Genomic DNA, 25,907 nt, shown 5'->3' on the forward strand with positions numbered 1-25,907 from the left:
ACTTTAGTGCAACATTATTTAAAAAATTATTTAGAAGTTAAACCATGATTTAATCGGTTGATAAAGTTAATCCTTGTTAGTGCAGCCCAACCTAACTGCCCCACTAGACTGCAGCAGCGTGGAAATGAAACAACACCACTCAATGCCTTGTATGTATATATTTAACATTTATTTAGGCATAAATGTGGTTGCCATAACAACACAATAAATAGATCCTTAGTGATATTACAGACCACAGCTGTCTTGGATTCACAAGAAATAATTACTCAGGGAGCATTCACAGTTACAACACTTAACAGCTAAAGACAACAAAGCTCATTTTCACATGAAGCGATAACTGGCATTAGTGGATAGTATGGCAGGTATCATAACAGTGGTGTCAGACGTTCGCGGTATTGCATATTCATGCACTACAAGCCTGTGTCAGACACACAGGACATAGATGAACATTTCTTTTCCATGTTAGTAGATCTGAATTTTTAGTTAGTGGCATAAACAAGAGTGCAAAAAAAACCAGAAAAATCCCTTCCCTCACCCATTTTTAGGTAAAAGCTTTGCTCCTGTAGTGGTGATTGAACAACATTCAGTAACAATTTTACACCAAAGAAGTGCTTTCGTTACGTAGGGCCCCGACCTCGATTCATCCTGTAGTGCAAAGTGACATCATGTTGAACTTCTACTGGCTGTGACTCTCTGAACAACAACCACAAATGAAAATAAAAGGAAATCAAACGACGTGCGATATTAATTCAATACTGACGAAACAAGCATTTCTGGTGCTCGTCGAGTCCAATCAGGAACAGAAATATTTAACACAACATTTCTATAAAAGTAGAACCATTTTTAAAAAAAACAACTTAACATAACTGATAAAAAAAAATGTAAAAATAAAATGTAAAAATAAAAAATCTAAAATATTTTATAAAATATGATGAACTCACAACAAATATGAAATTAAAATACAACATATTTGGTCATTGCAAATGTTTTCCTGGCTTTACCGCTTGTTTTGGATTGTACTGGGGGGAATGAAAACATCGTACATACTTCCAAGAATAAATGGACATCTCACTTAGTTTTGTCTAAAACTCAAAATAAGAGAACAAGACGACCTTCAGGGGGAAGTGCAACACTTCCGATGTAAACAATTAAGAGATATTTCCCTCAGTGAAAGTTAATTTAATGGTGGAGGATCCTTCCTTCACGTTTGAAATTCATTTAAAAAAAAAAAAACAAACACCATCCCAAACCTCTTCAGTTCTTCATCCTGTACATTCCCAAACATAAAAATTAACTGTCATTTCTGCACAAATTAACCGACAGCATCATGGGACACCCCTTTCACTTAAAATCAGCTTTTTTCAGGATTAAACTCGACAGTAACATCAGCAGCCCTGCTCCTCTCTCTCCTCATAAGCTTATGGTGGTACGGCAGTCTGCATGCTGGGAACGCTGGAGGCGTCGACGGATATCTAAGGCAGCCAATGAACCGAGAGCGACATTTTCTCACACTTCCTTCAACCTCAAAAAGGCGGTACGAACCAGACGTCAAACTGGTCAAACGAGCCTTGAAAACGAGCCGCAGGAGACGTTCCCGCTCTGCTTTCCGTCTCCTCTCACAGGACATTTAGTGTCAGTGTGGGGTAGCAGGTTTGCCTCCAAGTGGTGTGTTAATAGACTCGGGGTGGGTGTTCGTGGGTTTTGGGAGCGGAGAGCGGATGTAGACGTAGCTGGAGCAGGCGAGGCTACTCGAAGGTCCAGACCTCCAGGCTGTGGATGCTGAAGTCTTGCTGGGCGGAGAGCGGCTGGTTGTTGAAGGTGGCGCATTTGGTGGTGGTGCCTCGGTACAGCTCGGCGTCCAGCCACAGACCCAGCTGACCCCTGCAGAAAATAGGCGGAGGGTCAAGTCAGAAAACAGGGATACAACGGACCTCAACTGCTAATATCTTTGTAAGATTTTTCTTAGTTGTTCTTAAGAGCAAGAGTCTTACTCAGATTCATGAAGGTGTTCTTAAAATACAGGATTGTTCGTATCTGTGCTCTTATATAGATGAATGCCACTGCTTTCACGAGTGCCTGTTTCTAATTAGCACAGGAAATGGCCCACCAATGCCCAAATAAGGGCATGAGACTGCAGGGCTGTGGCAGCACACAGAATTCCCAATATGTGGACAGTTTATCCAAACAAGTCCATTAGGAAATGTGCTCCAACATTTTTGTCATCAGTTTTTCTACTGTCCCGGACACCGTGGCTTTGTGCTGACAGATCTACTCACCCTCCTCCTCCCATCTGCAGAGAGTCAGTGTTTCCCTTCACAAAGTAAGAATTCTCTCCCGTCCAGCGGTACACCTGAAAACAGAGAGCAAACGATTTGTCTGATATAAACCACCTCAAGAATAAAGCTAAATAACCGTGAGCGAGTTCTTACAGGTGCTAAGAGTAGGGATGTGTGCAATTAGTCAACTACACGATTAAATGTCGCCACCAGAAATACTAGCTGGTTAAACTATTTATCAATATTTTATTAATGCATGATGCAAGATAACTGTTGCCTCTAAAGTATTATGCAGCCGCCTGCCACTATTCGGCGCTGTGGCCCCTCTCGCCCAGCACATATTCCCTGCATTTAAAGTACGATTTGACGTTTAACGACTTCAAATGACTCTTAATACGCACAGTATTTTTTGGACAGTGTTTTACATGATTAATTAATAAACTGTGCTCAATTGTACCTGCTTTCAGAGTGTTTTCTTACTGTTAGAGTAGTCGACTTGTCTAAATTAAAATTTGCATTTAATCAACGGGGAAATTAGTTGACAGGAACATCCCTAGCTACAAGCAATGGAAAAGTGTTGGAATTTGACAGTCTGGGAATGAGACTCAACATTAAACTGTTTTTCTCCAGAGTCACTTGTAGCAGCTTTAAACTAGTTTTTTTTTTTTTTTTTACAATCTGCATATATCTGTATTTTTGTATCTTCTGATTTTTTGTTGATGTCTTTCTGTCCTGGGAGATGAATCCTTCCTCTGCTGCTTTTCCACCCCCCCATTGAAGGGTTTTTCCTTTTATCAATCAGCGGCGTGGTGCACAGATTGTAAAGCCCCTCGAGGCAGATTGTGAATTGTGATATTGAGCTTTATGAAATTGCCTTAAGTAAATCAGTACAAACCTTGATCTCGGGACAGAAGCTGTAGAGGAACGTCTCTCCTGTGCCGTAGCAGTGTTCGCTCACTCTGAAGGGATGAGTCGAGAACGCCCCGAATATCTGTAATAAGAGATTCAATTTATGGATTAAAAGACAAACAACTTGGAATCATAAACTCGTAGTTAAAACCCTCAATGAGAATATTTATGATTAAGGGGAATTATTCTTAACTTTTAACAACAGTGTACTTTTTAAAGCCACCACAAGGAGTCGCCAAAGTCAGACACACAGGGTCATAACTGAATTACCTGTTCAAACACTACAAACCTAGAAAACCCTCTGTGCTGATCTGGAGAGGTGAGACTAAATCAGTCATGAAGGAAATGAGGATGTGCAGAGAAAATGCTGCCTTAAAGCATTCAGAAAAAAAAAATTAAAAAATGAAAATAGCCAATCGGGACATAGTGACAGCCTGGCTTTTAAAAAAAGAAGATAAAATTAAAATTTACACCTATCTTAATATAAGAAACACCCAAAATACACAACTCTGGGCATCACATTTTAAATTTAATTATGTTTTGATGGCAAATCGTTCCATTACATCTTATTACTACCTTTTAGGACGCAGGAAAATTTTAATTTAGTTAATTAAAATCATGAAAACTTTGTGTTGTTGCTATAATTTTCCACTCCCTTTCTACTGAGTCATAGGAGTGCCATAAAAAAAGAATAAATCTGTAAGAGAGTAAGAAAATTGCTTTTGGCATGCATTAATCGTTTAATACATTTTCATAATTGTCTTGATATTTCCACTTTCTTTATTCTTTTATTTATTCCTCTTCCTTATTTATTTCTATTCCTAATTTACTTAAGAATTCTTTATTTACTTATTTATTCTTTTATTTATTAATCATTATAATTCCACATTTTTAATTTATTTATTTCTCTTTATATTTCCACATTTGTTTTCTTATTCTTTCATAGATTTATTCTTTTTTTAATTGCACTCCCATGACTCCGTACCTTTCAAATAGAAATAATAAAAATGTATGACCTTCTATAATCTGCAAGAAATCATTCTTATATATTTTTGCATCAGGAAGTAAATATGATTCTTGCAATTTTTTTGTTGCCATTCAATTTTTAATAGTGAAACAAATCCATAGAGATTCTTAATATCACCTCTTTGCCTTTGTTTCATTGATAATGAATAACAAAAATGTGTATCAAACCCATAAATCCCATCTTTTCTATCATCAGCAGGCGAGCTCAGTCATCTACACGCAGCACCCACCTGGTTGTCCATGTCTTTGACGACCAGCAGCACAGGACTGTCCACGTCTGCCAGGCTCCTGTACAGAGTCTTCAGGCTGGTCCCGTGTTTCACAGTGCTGTAGGCCAGTCTCCAGGGGTAACCCTGCACACGGGCTGGCAGGCGACAGGCGAGCTGGAGGGCAAACAGATCATGAGACTTGTCAAATTTGACTTATCTTCTTGACAGTAAGTGAGTAACTTTATCACCCGTTACACACCTGGTATTTAAATGTAATCTGTATCCAAACACATTATCCGGATAAGAAAAAAACGCATGTTAATTTACAGTTTTGATCGGATCTGCCTGAACACATCTGGAGGCAGCCCGGCTCACATTACGTGCGGATCTCATTTAGGTGTAAACTCAATCTGTACAACATGCTGGCATCTGTGTACAATACATCACCGATACAGATAAAATGAAGATTGTTTTCCAAATTTAGAGACTGAGTAAGCAAAGGCTGAAAGAGACACGCCTCTAGTTATTGTTTATACATCTGTTATAATTCAGTTATAAATGACTGTGTGTGTCTGAGTGTGTGCTGTTCTCATCTGTGCTGCTGATCTGCAGTTAACAAGGCATCATTTATCGTCTCACAGAGCAGCCTAAAGGCCGATACTGCAACATGTCGGGACAAACTGGCACAATATTTTTCTACAACAAAAGGACTAACTTAGTATCTTGCATTTTATAAGAGGAGACAAATAATTGTTGTTGGTTTATAAAGTTTTCCCAAACTCAACAACTCACAAAACTCTTGCTTTTACGAGGACATCTGGCACCGATTTTCCACCACTTCAAATGACTAACATCAAGGTTTTGCTCGAGAGCAGTGTTTCTCAAACATTTCATACTACGCACCACCTCAGACAATACTAAGCTCTACAAGTACCACCATTATGAGTGATGTTAAAATACATGAGCATAGGTATGTAGGCATGTTTAGCTAAGGACAGTTCATACAGAAGGCAGAATTACTTCTCATTTATTTCTAATTTCTAAGACTATATATCATTGTCTGTTGCCACAGCCACACAGTTCAGCTTGTAACTAATCATGAATGGCGTCTGCGTGTGTTAAGTGCATGAACATGAGCATGTAGCAGGCTGTTTAATGAAAATATGTCTGAATGAAAACATTGCTCCTGCACTGCTAACCTACTAAATTAGCAGCTACGCAAACTAGAGAAGACCTGAATGTTTTCAACCCAGTGTAGTACAGGGTCCCAGCTCAGTCTCTAGAGGACAAAGATCCAACTTCAATGAGGATAATGCATTAAAATACCAGGTGTAAACCCTAAGGCATGACTGGATCACTTATTATCCGGATAACGTATCCAGATTCCATTTTAAAAACAGATGTAAATGAGTTGCGTGTGGTTAGCAGTACCTTCTCGATGTGTGTGTCCTGCAGCAGATCACTGGTATCACTGAGCATGGGCAACGCATCCACAGACAAGTCTCCATCACAGCTCCCGAAACTCTGCCTCCGCTTTGCCTCATCAATAGTGATGATCTGGGAACAAAAGAAGCATATGACAAAGTCAAAGAGAAATCAGAGACACAAACAGGCCATCAGTCATACATGAAAAAGCCAAAGCACCAAAAACACGGCATTAAAGTTTATGGCTGCATTAGACATGTCAGCAGACACACGGGGACGGGGTGAAGCTCACCTCCCAGCTGCAGGACGCAGGATCACTGAAGAAGTTGTCTATCATGTCCAGCTCGTCTTTCTCCACCACAACAAAGCCCTGCTCTCGAGCCTCCTTCCCGTACACATCCGGAGACCACTGGACGAAAAATGCATACAGATGGTCCACCCTGGAACACACATACACACACAGAATATTGGATTACCAACAACAAACGCCCCAAAAAATAGATATTTAGTGTTCAAACTGATTAACCTTATTGTTTTTTTTGCCAAGAACATGCTGAGGACAGTAATTGCTGAAGTTTTGAAAGTGGAATTCTTTCTAAATCTTAATTGATATACGACTTAAGGTGCTCAACAGTCAACAAGTGTATATCACAAAAAACAATTAAGTTTATCAGTTTGAACAGTTTGTAGTTAGAAGCACATTACTAGTTTACACACAGTTTAAGACCAGTTTTTACAAATGTAACAACTTGTCATCCTCTCACCTTTCTTGTGGCACAGCAAACCAGTACTCTGGCTGTTTACCACGGCCTCCAAATGAGTGGGCGGGACTAGAGATCATCCCAGAGGCAAAGGACTTCCTCATTGGCTTTCCCACTTTGAAGCACAGGAACATGGGTGGGTTTTTACTCTTCTCCTCTGATGTGAAAAGCATGTCTACAAAGAGTCAAATAAAAAAAAGAAATAAAGGAAGAAGAGGCTGGTTAGTCTACAGTGACAAATCTGTCCATGGGTTTGACATCTAGTTTAATATTTTCCTACCTTCTATTGGAGCCTGCATCCTCTCCAGCAGCCACGACTTCACCTCTGCCTCGTAGCTTTTCCTCCGTTTCTCCTCCTCGCTTAGTTCAGCACCACCTGCTGGTCTGACTGGGCTCGAGTTCCCACGAACCTCCGAGGCCTCGTTCGGACTCAACTTCCTGTTTTGGTCCACCGGTGCGCCGACCGTTTCATCATGTGCACCGTTTAGCAGCTCTTCGGTCCCTTTAGGTTTTATATCTTTGGTTTCAGTTACCTTTTCACCCTGTTTTTCAGTCTCTACGGAGGATTGTATTGACTCTCCATCTTCGATGGAGCTGTTCTGAGCTACACCCTCGTCCTCTTCATCATCCAGCTTCCCTTTAGTTTGACATATGATCGACTTGTCCTGGAAGTCTCCCTGGCCTGGGCAGCTTGGTCCTAGTTCCTGTTGGTCCCTGCTGATGACGTTGGGTGTTTTGGAGGACGTCCCCTGTGCCTCTTCTATGGTCCCATTCAAAGTAGGCTCCAACTCTGTGAATCCTTCGTCTGATGGAGACTTATCTGCCTGCTCGCCCTCAGTGCTCCCTTGTATCAAAAAGATGAAACAGTCTTTTGTTTAACATCAAGACATTGTCATTATCAATCAATCTGTATAGCTGTATATCTGTACAGCTATTAAAGTGACTTGACCAGTCTACAACCAGTCAAAAAAGTTAATCAGTTTTCTGGCACAGCCAATTAACAAAAACCCAAAATATTCACATCTGAGAAGCGAGAACTAGACGCCTGGATCGGGATCCAGCGGGACCCAACGCAAATCTTGTGGGAGTGGGCAGTTTAAAAATAAGCTGCGGGTCCCAAGATTTAGCCGGTGTTGCCAACTTGCCGACTTTCTTGCCAGTTTTAGCAACTTTTCAGACTCTTTTCAGAGTAATCAGCGCACGACAGCGCCGGCGTAGGTGTACTTCCACCAGGGTGTCCCTCCCCCTCCTGTCACGCTCTGCAGTAAGTGTGACGTGAGGTGCAGCTTCTCCCTCTCTCTGGATCAATGGATCAGATGTTCTTATAACTTGTAAATAGTTTGTTTGAGTCTTACTTTCCCTTTGAATTATTCCCAAAAATTAGCTTACTTTAAATATGCGGTCTGTTTAATTGAATAACTGTAATTACTCTGAGTGTAATTATGCATTAAAACTTAATTTTGCCACGTTATTACCAACAGCTATGCATCTGTTTATTAACACCACTGAAATGTTTTCCCTGCAGGATGGGAGAAGATGTTGTGGTCACCAATGGCAACCATCAAATCCTCTTTATTCTGCCTTAAAACAATAAAGACTAGTTTCCTGTTGATAGACTAATCAGCTATATTCTACACTCAACTGACTCTTCCTAAGTCCCGCCCTTTTTACCCTATGCTCCAATAACAGTTGAGAATATGAGTCATATTCACATATTAAGCTACCTAATGCTAATAAACTGTTGCTTTTGCAGGTCCTCAAGCGATGCATCTCAACTGTCTTCCAAATTTTGGATTTCAACATAGAGTCTAGCAAATAACAAATCTAACTACAGGAAACATGAAAGAAAGGTTCCGGAGCAAAAACAGGCGTGACTCTGGAATGATCAATTGAAAAGTGAAATTTGGATACTCAAAGAGCAGATGACTAAATATTTCACAGAGCCAAGTTTGAAAATTCATAAGCCACTTTCAATCATTAACCAAAAACAGTGTTACAGCTGGGTGTGGACAGAAAAACAGATTTTACTTTCAGCATAGTTACCACAATTTTGGAGTGATTTAATTTTTTAAAAAGAGGATCACTTTAGAGTTTGAACTCGGTGCTCCATGTTTCACAACAGGGGCAACAAAATCATTTAAATAATCATATTGTAATTATATTGACTGATATTGTGATATGATTCATGATAAGTGGGAATTAAAAGTTTTGCACCACGATTTTCATTTTCTCTGAAAAACTATCATGATGTGACATCTGTTGGGTTCTGTGCCAAACAAACAAACAAACATGTTTTCTGACATCTGTTGTCTTAGAAGATTTGTTGGCCCGTCTCTGCAGCACTACAGTACTTCATTATAATGCTGTTTTATCAAAAAACCAAAGCTTCTGTGATTTGAATATTGCACTTGGCCATATTGTGAATCCGATAATATTTCAGTGGTGCAGCCCTGTTGACTTGACGTTACCAGTTTCTGAGAGGGTTGATTCGATGTCGTCCAGGACGATCGGTCGCTTCGGATCGAGCGCTTCGTAGCGGCTGAAGGGGTTCAGATCTCGCTCTGACGGCAGTTGCTCCCACTCGCCGGGCCTGTAGACAGGACACAAATCCTGGGGTAGGTCTCTGTGGGGTCACGGGTCATCACACATACCGCACCGCAAACCAAGGATGGAAATGAAAAGGGGAAAAAACAACAAAAAAGAAAAGGTCCAACAGAAATTATAAATGACCAGAAACAAAACATGTTTCGACAAAACAAAAGAAACCAAAGTAACACGTGATGTAAAACAGCAAACGAATCAAAAATAGAATGATAAATGAAGAACAAATCAAAAAACTTAAAATGGATAATTACAAAACTATAACAACTGGAATCTGGAAAGTTTTAACTCTGAACTAACAAGATTTGTTAAAAACGTAAATGTGAAAATTTATGTGAAATCAAACAGTTTTATTGTTTACAAGAACAAGAAACACAGGAACTGAAAGCAGGAACAAGAAAGGAGGAATCAGAGCCGAGAACTGGAAGAAAACGGTTACAAAAGAGGGAAATGAGGAAAGTGAGATGACGGTTAGGAGCTCTTACGACGGCAGGGCATCTTTGAGCTTCATGCGCGACACGTCGTCATACAGCGCCACGGAGACGACCTCCTCCATGGGACAGATGAGGCCGTACTCCTCGCAGCCGTGCTCGATCACCAGGGGGTCGGACTTGTGGGGGTCAAACATGATGTTGTTGGGCGTCACAATCAGCACGCCGCCCACCACTCCCTGCAACGATAACATGACACACGGAAACATCGGTGAGGAGGAGACGACACCAACATTTATGACAAAAACAAACAAAATACAACACTGCTTCTGAAATGGGTCAATATTATATAAATTAACTGATATTCAGCCCCACACCGACATAATTTCTGCAGATTTTAAACAACAGATTTGCACATTCATTGATGTTTACATTCATGCTGCTCATGCACAGTATTTCTGACAGAGCTCATCTTCTTCTTCTCATCTTCTCCTTTATTTATGTCTCTTGTATTTTGTAAAACTCAGAATGTTATCAAGCACAATGATTAATGTTCTGGATTCTTTTTGTGTTGAAGCTGTAAATTGTTGGGAGGTGAATGATTAATGGTTAACCTCATGTTTGCTCCCTCTGCTCCACACGGAGTCTTGTGTTTTAGTGGCCATGTGTCCAACATTCATGCTGGGTTGTTTCTTCCAACAAATGTTCTCACTTCGTAGAAAATCGACTAAATATTTATTTCAGACCTGCTTGATCAGAGTACAAGCAAAAAAAAAGAAAAAAAAACCTACAGCAGAATTCTGCATATTCCTTTGGGCCTCTTGATATTTCATAACACAAATAGATGACTTTGTTTAGTATATAAAATACAAAGAATGAGTCAAATCTAATCAAATATAATGACTTATAATCTCCTCCAAATGTCATCTTGATGAGAGAGAGAGAAAAAAAACAACCATATTTCCATTTACAAGAGTTTGAAAGCAAGTAAAGACTAATATATGAGAACTGCATGCAAAAAGGAAGGTCTATTTCTACTTAATACAATAAATAAATTAACAGAATTTTCACAGGCCAATTTGGCCAATCCCTAAAAAAATTGGTGTTAAATGACCTGGTATTATCATATTTTCTTTCTGCTTTAAATAATACATTGTAACAGAACATACAATTATAACTATTTGGAGGATTTTTATACACATCAGTGGTAGAGGTAGATAAAAAGCAAGACTCATGTTGGGAAAAAAAGAGCATTAAGCACAAGAAAAAAACAGGGAAAGAAAAAAAGTATAAAACAAATAGGTAAACTTTTATACAGCGATCACTTAAGACTTCCATAAACACAAAATAAGTTTTTTAGCCATCTTGTTAACTTTCATTTTTGAGTTGTGCAGCCTATGTATTACTTTAAATTGTATCAGATTATGTCTAACATTTACTTTTTCCCAAAATCCTTCAGTGAGCGGCGCTCTGTGCTTCTGTGCTGACGACTTCCTGGTTAATAAGAGTCTGCTATAACATTAACACCGCTCTTCTACCCCTTGGCCTCACACTGAGTATCATTTTGACTGCATGATCGTATTTTCTCTGCTTCTCACCATGCCATCGGTGAAATATTTGCAGCTCATCTTGATGAATTTAACCGTCGCCGGGCTCTCGTCCTCCGAGTTCGGGGACAGCTCGCGCCGGAGGGACTTTGCCAACGTGCAGTTTGAAACGCCATCCTGCAGGGAGTAAGAAGCAGAGATCAGACTGTGATTTTTCTGTCAGCAGAGCCAAATACTTGTTTCCCACTTTTTAAAATGATGCCGTGTCTGAAAGCAACTTTTTTTCACCTGACTGCCAAATGCTGATAGATTGAATTACCTTCCACTGTTTACATTCCAGATGCACTTAACAGTAAAAAACTGCTCGCTCATACCCCGAATCAATCATTTAGGGGAGCAGAATTTGAATTACAGGAGAACAATAAGACATTTTGCAGCATCAGATCTGTAGCTTTATTTTAACATAACTGCCTCACAGTCAGAGTCAATATGGACAAAAAACTTTAGACAATAAAAAAGTTGAAAACACACAACAGACTGTCTGCTGTTATATTTTCAAATGAACCCAAGTGTAACTCCGAAGAAATTTGGTGGAAGACTTATTCTGAATTACCCCAAATAAAACAAATATTCAAAGGTGGATTTACATGTTATTACAGGGCTCAACAATAAATATCCTGATAACTGATTAACTGTTAATATGTATTGTTAAGTAATTTTTCTCAATTTTTTTAGCCTCTCATACGGAGATTTATTGCTTTTCTTCTTAATTATATACATTATATTAAACCAAGTATCTTTGGGTTTTACACTGACACAATGTGACAAAACTTTAATCCTTGTTGGTATTTGCTAACCAGTAATAAATAAAACAATCTGTACACCCTTTTCTGGGATAGTTTGACTATCGAGTCTGAACAAATTTGTCACTAAATGTCTACTACCTGCAACATATTGAATAGTTTTCTACTCGCCTGTGATGCGTTCTCTGATAATCCATTTGTGAAGTTGGGGTCGGAGGAGCTCTGGGACTTCAGGTCAGTTTCTGATTGGCTCACATCGGGGACAAACAGCTTCTGTAATAACAACGATGGGCAGCCAATGGTGAGCCAGTCAGGGGATTAATGACGGCAGCTGCAGCAGAGGTTATTGTGTTACTGCCGAGGTTCTCACCTGACCGGGGTAGACGCTGCGAGAGAAGAGCTTGTTCAGCTGGACCAGCTTGTTTGGGGTGATGTTGAACTTAAGTGCGATGCTGTTGAGGGAATCACTCGGTCCCACCTGCACCAAGAGAAGAAATGAGTCTCTGGAGGCACACGGGTCAAAACACCTCACAGTGCAACTTTCTGCTAAATAAGTCTGTACGTCATCTATATAATAAAATAATAATTTAAAAATGTTTAATTTAATGTTTAAATTGAGGCATTTTTTTAGGGTCATGGCATCATGAAATATGACGACAAACATTTGAAGCTTCATTCAAAAACCTGAATAGGAGCCTTCGGCGTATTCTCAACAAATACATAAAAGCAACACTTTTGTTTTAGCTACCAAGTTTGTTCAAGTCCATGTTAGTGACCACGTCTCCTTTGCAAAGATAATCCATCCACCTGATTGTCAGCGATTGGCTGCTCTAAAATCTGCAGTTTAACCTTGAAAAAACACATTTATTAGCCATCGAACTGTGGCTTTTTCACACTCAATGACAGATATCAATTTTTTTCCCCCAACAAAGTCATGAAGCACCCTACTCTGCCTGTTATTGGCTTACTCTGATATCCCTCACCCAAACCATTCACTCCTCATACCCAAACCTAAGCAGCCAGCCAACGAAGGCAAAGAGTACTAGCCAATCAGACATGATCACCACCATTGCTGAACGGCCTGGCTCTGGTTAAACCCTTTGAAAACCATTAATAAACACAGGGATTTAAGGCCACAGAACATGAAAAAAACGGCGTACAGGACGCTGCTGGAACTTTTGAGGTTACTGCATTTTGTGGTATTGGATGGTGCACAGATTCATGCAATTGCCCAAACCGATACCAGCATTTTAGGAAGCATCAGAGGCATTTCCCACGCTTGTATTGGTATTGGAAGAACCCTTGTTTTTACTCACGATGAACTCCACTGTCCCTGGTGGCCTCCTCTTCTCCCTCTTGGCCTGATTTTTACCTTTACAGCCATCATCTGCAAGGGAAACGGAAAATGAGGTTTTTACAGACTGAGGACATAATTATTCTTTCATGCTGCTCATCTCATACCTCCCAGGCTGTTAACTGATATGTTTCTAGCAGTACAAAGAAATAGCCCAACAGAGATGACCTTATCTTGTAATAAACTGCCTTTTGAGACAGTACCAGCGCTTGTTTGTCCTGTCATTACCCGGCCTTAAATCACTGCCCCACACATGCTGAAGCAGTTATCATAAAACACACAAACAATCTGACCCTTGTAGTAGACGAGCTCCACAGTCAGCACTTTCTTCTTGCCAAGAACACAGAAGCTATTAGTGTACCACTCCCTGACTGTGTAATTACACTGCTGCCTCCTCCATGGAAACAGAGGGCATGACTAAGCATCAGACAGCCAGACTCCAGCTGCGTCTGCTCTTTACTGTACAGAGCATCAAAGACAGGACTGCTGTCACTTGTGTGAGCACCATCGCTTATTCACTGAATTTATACCGGTAATATGACACAAAGCAATGCAGGGTAGCTGGAAGTGCACATAAGCTCAGGAGTTACGTTCTGGCTCTCTGTTACACTGCAGAGAAAATCCTATTTGATTTAACAGGCTGCAGGTAATAATGCTGCGGTTTTATTAAAACATGCTGCAGAGTTTACACAGCTGGCTGAGCCACTGCGCACACAACAACGGTCTATTATCAGTGTCAACATGATGATGATCTATGAAACACATGATGCTCATAACGGAGAACACAATGAAGATACGATGCAGGAAATCAGCTCGAAAGCATGGATTAAAACTGCACATCATTCTGATTTAGGGATGCAACTAATCGCTCGATTATTTTCTCGATTAACTGATCAATAGTTGTTGTCCATAAGATGTCAGAAATTGATTGATTGAATTTGAATCAAAATTAAAGGCAGAATTGTAATTCTTAAAGTCCTTTTTTCATTTGTTTCCACTTTCACCTATTTGCATCACCTGGTGCATGTTGGAAGAAAAAAAAATCTTCAAAAACATGAACATACGAAAATGTAAATGACAGTCGCCAGGGCATAAAACAAATGATCTTTTCACCTTTACAAATCAAGACTCGATAATTTAACAACGGCAGACCAATCAGCGCTGAAAAAAAAAAAGGTTTAAATAAAAACATATTTAAAATGGAAAAACTGAATTCAGTCGTGATCTCAAAATCGAAAGTCATGGATTTGGAGAATTGTGACACTGATAACAAAGGTAATGGTGTCATTACTAGTAGTGAAAAGGGACATAACTTTTCTGCAATACCTTTGGATCACCCCCAAATTCAACCATCAGACAGAGGAATACAGTTTTCCTACAACTGTTAACTTCCCTAAATTACATTCCATAAATCTTGATGCAGAGTTTCTGTGAAAAGATGAAACAGATACACACTGTGACTCACTCTGAAGTGAAATGATTGGGAATGATTGATTTAATGTTAAAGCAGAAGTGGTTGTTGTTTCAGACTCTTTACACTCATAAACTTTCTGAAAACAGCGACTTAAGTGTAACTGTAAAAAAAGCTCAGGGCGAAGGTTATGCAACTTCCTGTTTAAAACTGCTGAGGTCGTTCCAAACACAGGGGACCCTTGTGCTGCAGATCAGTCGGATGGTCGATGGCAGGGAGCTAAAATAAACACTGACAGTGATACTGACACCACTGAGTTTACATAATGGCAAAGACAAGAATAATTCAGACTTAATTATAATTTTCAGGGACTTTACCAAGTGATTGCTGCAGCGGCGTCACAAAGCCACTATAGATGAGAGTTGCAGACTGCATTCATATTGATATTTTGCTTTTTATGGGTATCTGAGGGCGATTGGAAGCTTTAGGGTATGTTGTAATGTCTGAGAGTTTTTGAAGCAGGTCTCACCTGAGCCTGCAGGTGGCTTTGCCGTTATTCTCTGAAGGTCGGTCTTCTTGTTGGGGTCGCTGTCATTCGGGACGTCCGGACAGGAGATGATCGCCGGGTTCTGCTCGTTCACATTCTTCTCCGATTGCTTGAGCTGCCGCCGCCTCTTCAGCCTGACGGGAGGCAAGAGGAGACGGACATGTTCACACATCTACTCGTTAAGTAAAATAATGAGAGCACAGGAGCAAAGACGGCCATTTCATCACTTTTGTATTTACAAATATACTCACAGGAGTATAACTGACCAATTTACTTTGTCATAATAATACATCAACTCATAATTTTTAATGGTGTTGCAGTCGAGTTACACAGAATGTAATAAAGTATTTAACTTAATATAACTCCTTCAGGATAGCCTATTGTGATATATGGCGCAAAAACTAATGCTAAATTGTTGTTCCACACTGAAAGTAATGATAAAGCGAGATCAGTGCTGAGGAAACACACTGACTGCCGCTGCCACAACTGACTGATACTTTTCCCAAGAACGCAAATGAATGACTTGGAGATAATGGCAAGTAACGGGTCAGTAGCGGTTTCCAAAACTGTACACACATATGACTCTGTAGGAACCTTTTGTCGCGTTAAGGAACACTTAAAACATAACAGAGATTCAGAAGATGACCAGAGATGTTACACAAAGTGGAGTGGAGATATTTCAAACTCATCTGATCGATCGTATTAAAACGATCACGTAGCTCCTTGTTTGATTTAAACCCATCCCAGTGTTTAATTCTACGACTTCAGCTAACCTTCTGTCCAGGTGCTGCTATTGTGCTCAAAGTTATCACATCACGCTTTAACTTTTTTTGTCTTTCGACTTTGCTGCGTCAGCTGTATTTTCCTCTCAGTCTTCCCCTCTGTTTAATCATTGATGGGTAAGGGAGTGATGTAATAGCATCTCCTGTTGGGGTTCATTAGGAGGGGAGACACTGCAGTGCAGAGGAACCACTGTGGGTTAGTGGTGCACTTATGGATAATGCACGCTCCCCTGGAACCTTAAGTGTGGATGGGAGTACGTTAAGAAACGATAATTGATTTATCAGAGGCTTTGAGTGATAGGGCGAGTGCTGCTCTGCGCGAGGAAGAAAAGACACGAAAAAGAAAGAGACCAGCGCTTTAAGCGTCCGAGTGTCTTAATGGAAAGGCAAGAGTGGGTCGATAAGGCTGCAGACAGACGGAGTTCAGGCCTCTCCCACAGCCTCGGGTCACTCTCCCACTTTAACCGATGCAGCAGCACACATCTGGTCGTGAGCACAAGCATCTGCAGACAAATTCCAGCAGCACCGTCTGTTTCACTCTAGGCCATTTGTTTCATAATCGCTCTCTAGCAGTCATCTCAGCGTTTTATCCCCCAGTTCCCTGGTTTGTAGTGTATCTACTCCTGTCATAATAACAGAGAAATCAAACAGTAAATATTATAAATCAATAATTAATAATCTCTTAGAAGGAGCATTATAACTGTCCTGGCAGGCAGTGCGTCTTTTCAGAGCGCTGGGCTTTTGTTCTTAGGATAACGGGTTTCATTTACAACTGACAGTTATAAACAGCTGATCAACTTCCAGTGAAAGACTCATTATGTCATCTTGCACTCCTGCAGTGTTCCTGCTGCCCGCCTGAGGTTCCTCGAGTCTGGAGAGGAGGGGGCAGGGGAGGGGAAACAACTCGCTTCAACCACAGACAGCATATTAAGTAGGATTTATATCGTCTCACACACGATTTTCCCATTTTACTTTGATTTTGCTTGCAGTTGTTTTGCTGGAAAATAAATTTTCTCCTGAACCGCAGTTCTCCAGCAAACAGCAGCAAGTTTTCCTTCAGGATATTTCTGTACTGCAGAACTCATTTTACCTCCAGTGTTCTGGTGAAATAAAAGCATCCTCGAAGCACGACGCTACCACCACCAGACCTCGTTTCTACTGCTGCTCACTTTCAGAATTACACAAAAAACAATTTAGTGTGATGGCCACACAATTCACAATTTTGTCCTCACCAGCTGATAAAACCTTTTTCCCACTTTGATTCGCAGTCTCCCACATATCTTCTGGCAAGACACGGGCCAACATGTCGTGAGAGCCATTAAGCTGTGACTGGCGAAATCACCAAGGCAACAAATGCAGTGCAGTTATCTCGGCCGTGGTGTTCAGCAGCTCCTTCACAGTTGCTACGAGCCTCTTGGAGGTTTGTGCACAGCCTGTTCCTGGCAAATTTAGAACTTTTCCACTTTTCATGCCTAATTATTGAACTTACTGTCTGTTCAGTGTCTTACAATCTCCAGAAAAAAAGTTTCTTTTCCTTCAGAAAACTGACAAACTAGCAGCTGAGCCATTTAAACAGTTTAGTTAAAGCCTGATTTTATCCCAAGACGATGCTAAAAACATACTTTTGGTTCCAGCGGACCAGATAACACTGCTCACAGGATTATCCAAAAAGCATCTTGATCGACTGCAACTAATCCAGAACACAGCTTTGAGACTTTTATCATTTTAGAATTGATTTTAAAATTTTATTGCTCTTTTTAAAAGGCCCTTCGTGATCTTGCACCCTAACATCTCTCGGACATGCTTGTGAGCCATGAGCCAGCTGGACTCCTTAGGTCATTATTATTCACATGCTTTTATATTTTTATTGGCCAACTGTTGGTTTGAATTATTTTATCTTATTGCATATTACTTTTTCTTCCTTTTAAACAGTTTAAACAGTCTTAATCTACTTTACCTTTCTTTTTATATCAATTGGTTTTAACCCATTTTTCATTATGCATCAGTTTTTGTTTTACGGTTTCCACGTTGTTCTGGCTGCAACTTTCGTGGCTCACAGTCTGTGCAGCACATTGTGCAGCCACCTGGAATTAAATGTGCTATGTAAATAAAGATTTGCTTGCTAACTTGCTTGCTAAAAGCCCTTGTCAGACCTTCATATGATCACAATTTAAGTTGTTATTCATTTGGTGAATACTTAGGTGCATTCATTTTGTGTTTTGTATTTCTTATATTTTATTTCTTATATTGTACTTCTTAGTATTTCACTTTCACTGCTGTAAAACAATAAAACAATGCGTGCTAGTGGGACGTGTGTACGCTCCACAGCAGCCTTCGGTCTATACGTCAGGAAGCGAGGCAGCATATGGTGCAGCTAGCAGGAGAGCTGCATGTTGTAGAAGTAGCTGTGTTGGAAGATAAGGCTGTTTTTTCTTCCTGACATGCTCAATTTCTGGGTGCAACATGGCTGTTAGTCTTTACAGTATTAGAAGTCTGCAGGTGACATTTCCACTGTTGTTTTGCTGCTCAGTCCCACAGGTTCGCACACTCCCTGTGCAGGAAAACACCACCTCTAACTGATCTCAAAGCCTGCATCCCATTATGATTTGATGCACTCCCTGCACAACAATCAGACAGCAACTGAAACGTGATGCCATTACAGAATAATTTCTCTCCATAATCTAACATTTCCAACATGAACCAATCAAATCATGAAAACTCAAGACAAACTGCAGGTTTTTACCGGGTTGTCAGCACATCCTGAGAGAAACCTGAGACAAAACAAGAAAGAATAAAGCCCATTAGCCTGTACTGCATTACTGTTTATCAATAAATCAACTTATTTATAGGGTTGGGTATCGTTTTTTTTTTCTTCCCCCCCAATACCCGTGCTGAAACAATACTGTACAAAATGTGCGTTGTGCTTCTGTCCGGTTGTATAGGAACAGTTTCAGAACCCAGGCTTACTTATTTACCAACATTTTGGTAACAAATTGACTGCTCTACCTCGAGGATTTAATTTGCAAATGTTTACTTTTTAGGCATAAAAACTGTGTGACCAAATAATCCAAAAGTTTAAGAATGTTTCTCAATTTGCAACTGCAGGAATTTAGGGATTTTCGCCACCTGTAATCAATAATATCATTAAATGATTCAGAGAATTCTCCGCACATAAGGGGGCAGGGATAAAAACCTACATTGATATGTACATTCATCATTACCTGTGATCTCTGACCTCTCAGGCAGCACTGCATTAAAAACTGAAAGAATTCTGTAAAAAATTACCACGTGGGCTCAGAAACACTTTGGAAAACTGTTGTCAGTAAACACAGTGTCGCTGTATCTACAAATACACTCCAGACTCCAGCATGCAAAGAGAAAGACATAAATCAACAACATCCTGAAAGACTGCAGACTTCTCTGGGTCTGAGCTCGTCTGAGATCGACTGATGCAAAGTGTTGTGCTGTGGTCTGATGAGCACACATTTCCTTTTCCTTTTTTGGAAATCATGTACACCGTATCCCAGGGGCAAAAGAGGAAAAGGAGCATCCAGATTGTTACCAGCACTAACTTCAAAAGACACCATCTGTGATGGTATGGGGGTGTGTTAGTGCCCATGGCATCATGGGTAACTGTCACATCTGTGCAGGCCCCATTAATGCTGAAAGGTACACACAGGTTTTGAAACAACGTATGCTGCCATCCAGACAACGTCTTTTTCAGAGACGTCACTGATTATTTTAGCAAGACACATTCTGCACGTTACAACAGTGTGGCTTCATCGTGAAAGTTAGTGAATATCTTGTCTTTGTACTGTATTTAATAGAATCCAGGTCAAAAAAGGATTTGCAAATCATTGCATTCTGCTTTTATTTACTTTTTACACAATGTCTCAACTTTTTTTGATTTGGGATTGTAGAAAAGGTCAGGCAAGGATGGGATGAATGAAGCAGAGCAGCTTTTTAGACACACTGAAGCCACATTATTCAGTAGTTCACCCCTTAATCATGTCTATCCTCTTGTAATATTCACTCCGGCCTTCAAAATGAACACCTTCTATGACACATCATCATCCGTGCAGACGTCAGAAATAAAGGTCTGATCTTTGTCCATGACCTGCCCGTTGCTTGTCAGCCTATGCACCGTAGCGGTGACAAAACTCTTTCCACACAGTTCCTGCTATCATGTTTCACAACACTGCCAGAATCCAATTTTAAAGTCAATGCCATCCCAGTGGGTCAATTCTCGCAGGAACTCTGACGCATGACTTGGATTATATGAGGCTGTAGGAGATGGGTGCAGCTCGGGAACAGGTGACTTAAAGTGCTGACACATGATGCAAAAAAAAAGGTGGGAATAAATAATTAGCTAATGCACCCTGACAGCAGAAATGACAAGATACAAATTACCATGCAGCACCATAGAAAATCCACGATGTCATGTTTAACAAGCAATGCACCGAGCAGATCATGTTTGTAAAAATTTCAATCTTGGACTTGACACTCCTGCATGTGACACCTGGAGCGAGTGACATAAATATCACAACAGCCAAAAGACTTCTTTTCAACTGATATACAAACATATAATATCTGTCCAGCTAAGGAAACTTTCTCATTAAACTGATACTCATTATTCTTTGAACTTCATGGTATCAGGACATCTGAGATCCTATTAGTCAGCATTCAGAGAAACCCAACACTGCCGTTTCACTGTGACTTTAATGTAAACATAAACATGACACCGTGACCCACAACATCAACAAACAAAATTTACTGTTCAGCTGCAAAGTCATTAAAACACTCACTCTGCACGTACTGTATATTTGCACTTTTGTTACGAGTTTTGTAATTTCCTTCCTCATTCAGTTTCTCCCTGTTGAAATTTTACTGTCTGCTCCTGTGCGCTCAGTATATCTGACATCTAATACTTGTGGTATCGATGGACTGATTGATTACTTGACTAATCTAATCATGACTCGCAAAATTACTATGATTGGATTTCTGTGCAGTTAATATTTCACATTTGTCAATATGATGTTTAACACTTAAAACAGCCTCTCTGATATGGATTCTACACATTGCAGTTTTTAAATCAAATTCTGTCATCCTGTTACTCCTTACTGAAATGTTATTATTTTAATGTGCTCTCTGTATTGACCTCTAATGTTTGTCTGTCCATCCTGGACCAGGAATCCTCTTTTTCTTTCTCCTGTTGAAGGTTTTCTTCTGGTAGTTTGACTTTAATCTAGTTGAGGGTCTAAAGATAGAGTGGATCACATGTTGTACAAATTGTAAAGCCCTCTGAGGCAAATTAATGATCCGTGACTTTGGGGTTTTTGAATAAAATGGACTTGGTCACTAAAAAAGAGGAAATCATCGTGAATAAAAAACAAAATCTCAAAAGACGCATTCATTAGAAGGGAGGGTATCGAAATCTGTTACTAAACTGGTATCAGTTCCTCACAAACGATAATGCTTTCAGTATTTATGGAACATTACATGAACAGCTGACAAATATTCAGAAAAGTGGGCTCACTTTACTGGATTTAATGTTGCAGCTTATTGCAAAGACTCAGGAAACAATTTAACTTCTGCAAAAAATGGATAATAAAAAAAAATAACTGCAGAGCTCAACAATAAGGATTGTCCAGGACAAGTAAAATGTCAAGTTGAGCTAGCTAATCTGGCAATTCACTTGCCCGATTGGACAAGAAGTAAAAAAAAAAAAAAAAAAAAAAATTAAACACATAGTTTCACAGTAACAAGTCCATGTCTGTGGAGAAGGTGGGGGGATTGTTTAATAATTTTCGATATGCAAGAAGGTTTGTTGCTTCGCATCCATGACACACTGTGCCCTTGTTCAGATCCATTTATTTAAAGGTATTACAACAAGTTTATAAGTGGTTATGAAACATCTCAATTTAATACTGCTGCCTCTACATAAGCAAATGAGGACGTCTATGTGAAGATCAGCTGTTTCTATATAGTTATTCTTAACGTCTGCTACAGGGTCGGAGTCTCAGTGAAATCAGACGAACCTAATCTGTGTTTACATTTTCACAGGCAAACTTACAGAGAGTAGCACATTAGTCAGTTAAAAACAAGGAGGAAGAGATTTTTCTTTGCATAATTTGATTTCTGACGTTATATTTTGGGCTCATTAACCTGGAAACACTTCCACTTTTGTCTACAAGGGCCTTTTTTTTTTTTCACTTGACCAGTCGGGCAAATGACTCAGAAATCTACTGCCCCTGTACAAACTGTTTTATTTATTAGCAATCATTAAACAACAACAAAGACTAAAGTTAACTGTCATGTTTAATCTAGGACTGTAACATCTATAAAATGACAGAAAACAGAGAAAAATGTCCATCCTCAGGCCAAGGTGATGTCTTTAAATGTCTCATTGTGTAAGTCTAAAAAAAAAAATTAAAAGATATTCAATCTCCATAACTGAGAGACTGGAAATGGCATTTTCTGCTATTTAGCATGAAATATGGCTTTAATGATAAATCGATTATCAAAACAGTTGTATAGTTTAAGTCTTTTTTTTTACCGTTTGCCTGGTCAGACAAGTGAGTTGCCAGATTTACGTGCCTTGAATGGCATTTTACTTGCCCCAGAAAAGTTTGCAATCCTTATCATTGAGCCCTGTAAAATGTCAGAAAATGGTGAAAAAAAAATCAGCATCAATGTTTCCCAAAGCCTGAGGTGTCCTCTCCTTGAACGTCTTGTTTTGTCTACAACCCAAAGATATTCAGTTTGCTCTCATAAAGGACATATTTCAGAAGCTGAAACAGAGAATTCTGACTCAAACCAATTAATCTACTATCAAAATAGCCGGCAATTAATTTAATAATCTATTAGTAATCAATTCATCATTGAAGCTCAATATGTCAAAATTTTTACCATGTCATGCATCCTTAGTCATGACAGACTCTATGTATGCCTTAAGAGAAGAGCAATTTGTCACAAGCAGAGAAAACTCAGATTACTGAGCAGTGGAGCTTAACAAAGGCTTTGCTGCATGAAAAAGAAACACCTAATGACAAAATGACACAAATGCAGGACAAACACACATACGAGTCTCTTACCGTGCAAAATATCCCGGCTTCCTGTCTCTCTTTTCCATCAGGCCAGGGTCCTAAATCAGCACGCAGTCAAACGCATCCATCCATACAAACATCCACTCAAACACACCCCACTCAGTGTGTCCAATCCAGCAGACACAACTATGGGATAAGATCACCTCTCACACTTCTTTCTTTCTTGTCCTGCAGAGGAAAACAAGCGAGGGGGGGATTAGCAGCAGGCTCAAAGGGTGTCTCCTCTCTCAACAACAATCAACCAGCCCAATAACTGATGGCGAAGCCTCATCAGCCTAAGTGGAGGGCGATGAAAGCATCCTATAATATGCATGTCAGGCCACTCAGCTGACAATGGCTGACCAGCAGGATGGAAAATGCATCCCTCTGCTGCTGGAGAGGAAAGACACATCTGCTACTATAAACATGTGTTATCTTATGTAATTATGCTTCATTGCAAGAGTCTATTATCAGCAGCTTCAGTTTTGGAATCCAGTTGATGTAAAGACGCAGACCACCCTGGTTAGACTGACTGCTAACTATAACATCTTATAATCAGAAATACTTTTATGATCCGAGGGGAAAGTGTTTGCATTCAAGAACATAAGCATATATAACCATCTAGTACCTATAAGAATGACAATAGAGATCATATGTAAAGTAAAAGCATATAAAAGTGAAGTATGTAAAGAAGTGCATTATACTACTGTATACACCAAGAAAAACAGAAATAAGATAACAACAAAATATACAACGGTACACAGAGGATGTAAGCATTACAATAAGAGTATAGGTTGGTTTAAATGCACAGTATATATAAAACATTGCAATCATGATGCCAGTGTAACCAGTGTATTGTACTATTGAATTATTATTATTGCACAGAGTATTTAACAGTTGAATTGTTGCGCATATAACCATATTGTTAGGTCAGCACAGCACGCATGAGGATATAAACGAAATATGAATAATAATCAGCTCCTAATGAGTTGGACATATAAGCAGGGATAGATAGGACAGGATTAAGCAAAAACGAAACTATCGATTACATGCATGTCGCACACCCTAAAGAGGAGAAATAAGGCCACTTAACTTCATCCACGTGTAGCCTAAAAGTATTACATAACAGGTAAATGGCTAATCACAGAGGAAAGGCTAATTTTGAAGCAACCTTACCCCACCTAGCTACATTCTCCAGTAGGCTGCAGCTTGCTTGGGAATTCCCGTAAGAGCCCAGCCTCTTCTTTAAGGTGCAGCAGAAACAAAAGACAGATAAAATCCAGCAGTGCTAATGTCAAAACAGCCCTGTGCTACCGACAGGTCTAAGCAAACACAGTGAACAAGGTCCAGTCCTCCGGGCAGCTGACTTCACAGCTGATGCTAACTGGGCTAGCTAGCCACTTTGTTTACAGGACAATAGCAACCTGGCGGAGATAGTAAGGATAATTTATTCGGTCGAGACCCTCCCGTTGTCTTAAGATAAAATACTCCTGTCCATGCTAATCTGGCCTGACGCCGGCGACAAACTCTGATGTGCAACGGCGCATTCAAACGTTACATTCGTCACAAAAACAGGTAGCTACGGCTGCCCACATACCTTGCGTGCATCCTCAAGCAGCTAGCGGTTAAATGTTAAAATCAAAATGAAGCCTCCCTTCCTTCACTTGCGCCCTCTGGTGCACGCGCTGTAAAAACGCAAATAAGCGGCGGTGTTTGGGAGGGAACCCTAGATTTGCGGAAATCTCACGAGATTTGTACGAGCTTTTTCTTCATTGTGGACCTGGTGCCCCTAATTTCGTTTTATAATGTAACCACGTTAATCTCTGGATAAATTTGGGGGACAGAATACAATTAGTCTATGTTACGGAAAGGTAATGCTTTGGGTTAAAGTGATAACTGTCGCGAGATCTTTCGCGGGGCTGGGGTTCTAGGCACAACGCAGATAAGCTTACCTCTAGCTAGTTTGCCGTTTTAGTTAATCTCCAGTGACGTCAGCGCTAACTAACTGCTAAACTAAGAACGATATTGCGCCGTACATAAGAAACGTTGGACCTTAAACAATATCATTACATCATATATATAGCTACATATTCTGTTAAGGATAAGAATATATCGGCTCAGCATCTCATATCATCATCCCTGGTGGTCTAGTGGTTAGGATTCGGCGCTCTCACCGCCGCGGCCCGGGTTCGATTCCCGGTCAGGGAACTACCTTTTCTCCACCCATGTGCCTAAAACCCTATCAGTTGTTGATGGCATATAGCAGAGCAAAGCGGATGACAGGTTAAACATTAATACGCTGCAGTGTGACCGTCGTCCTCGTGTGACCGTCGTCCTCATGTGACGCAATAAGCGAAATAAGCGAACAGATAACGTTGTCTTTACTTTCTTACATTGTATTAGATACAATAATGTACTTCTGCAATCTATCTAATCTTTGTCTTTTTAACATTTAATCCTTGTATTCATCATTTCAATCTTGTACTTAATCCTTTAAGTTTTTGTTTTTTATCTTCACCTTATTGTATTTAACATTTTATTCTTGTTTTATTCTTTCAGTAAAGGATGTCTATATATCTTTAGTAACCACTACAGTAAAAAGGTAGGGTAATTTCCATGCTGTTTTTTTTTTGATATTGTGCACTTGTTTCATCACCACCTTTAGAAAATGCACAAAAGCATTGTGTACATAATATTATCCTATTGTACGTAGACAACTGATTTCTTGACTTTTATTCAA

At 39.9% G+C, this 25,907-nt stretch overlaps 1 protein-coding gene and 1 non-coding gene across 2 annotated transcripts; one reads left to right on the forward strand and one right to left on the reverse strand.

Moving 5' to 3' along the window:
• Positions 1–147: 147 nt before the first annotated feature.
• ncoa7b (nuclear receptor coactivator 7b) lies at positions 148–24,746 on the reverse strand. Its single transcript, XM_084737410.1, has 17 exons — positions 24,344–24,746; positions 23,177–23,356; positions 15,283–15,434; positions 13,305–13,375; positions 12,359–12,466; positions 12,160–12,261; positions 11,237–11,362; positions 9,693–9,877; positions 9,075–9,229; positions 6,887–7,450; positions 6,610–6,781; positions 6,138–6,285; positions 5,852–5,977; positions 4,442–4,594; positions 3,172–3,267; positions 2,277–2,350; positions 148–1,881 (listed from the first exon to the last, which is right to left on the reverse strand). Exons 2-17 carry the CDS (start codon positions 23,212–23,214, stop codon positions 1,746–1,748), a joined length of 2,406 nt encoding a protein of 801 aa, XP_084593536.1. The 5' UTR covers positions 23,215–23,356; positions 24,344–24,746; the 3' UTR covers positions 148–1,745.
• A 557-nt stretch (positions 24,747–25,303) lies between these two features.
• trnae-cuc (transfer RNA glutamic acid (anticodon CUC)) lies at positions 25,304–25,375 on the forward strand. Its single transcript has one exon. It is a non-coding gene; the product is annotated as a tRNA-Glu (tRNA).
• The last annotated feature ends 532 nt before the right edge of the window (positions 25,376–25,907 follow it).

The sequence above is a fragment of the Lutjanus erythropterus genome, chromosome 15, assembly GCF_056507025.1.
Source record: "Lutjanus erythropterus isolate fLutEry1 chromosome 15, fLutEry1.hap2, whole genome shotgun sequence".
Lineage (NCBI taxonomy): Eukaryota > Metazoa > Chordata > Actinopteri > Lutjaniformes > Lutjanidae > Lutjanus > Lutjanus erythropterus.

What these genes read in the sequence shown, in the direction of transcription:
- ncoa7b (XM_084737410.1), bottom strand. Translation starts at nt 23,214, where the DNA reads ATGGAAAAGAGAGACAGGAAGCCGGGATATTTTGCACG. An exon ending in GCAGCGTCTACCCCGGTCAG is followed by an intron (nt 12,262 to 12,358) that starts GTGAGAACCTCG and finishes TTGTTATTACAG; the next exon opens with AAGCTGTTTGTCCCCGATGT. An exon ending in CTCAAAGATGCCCTGCCGTC is followed by an intron (nt 9,230 to 9,692) that starts GTAAGAGCTCCT and finishes GTGACCCCACAG; the next exon opens with AGACCTACCCCAGGATTTGT.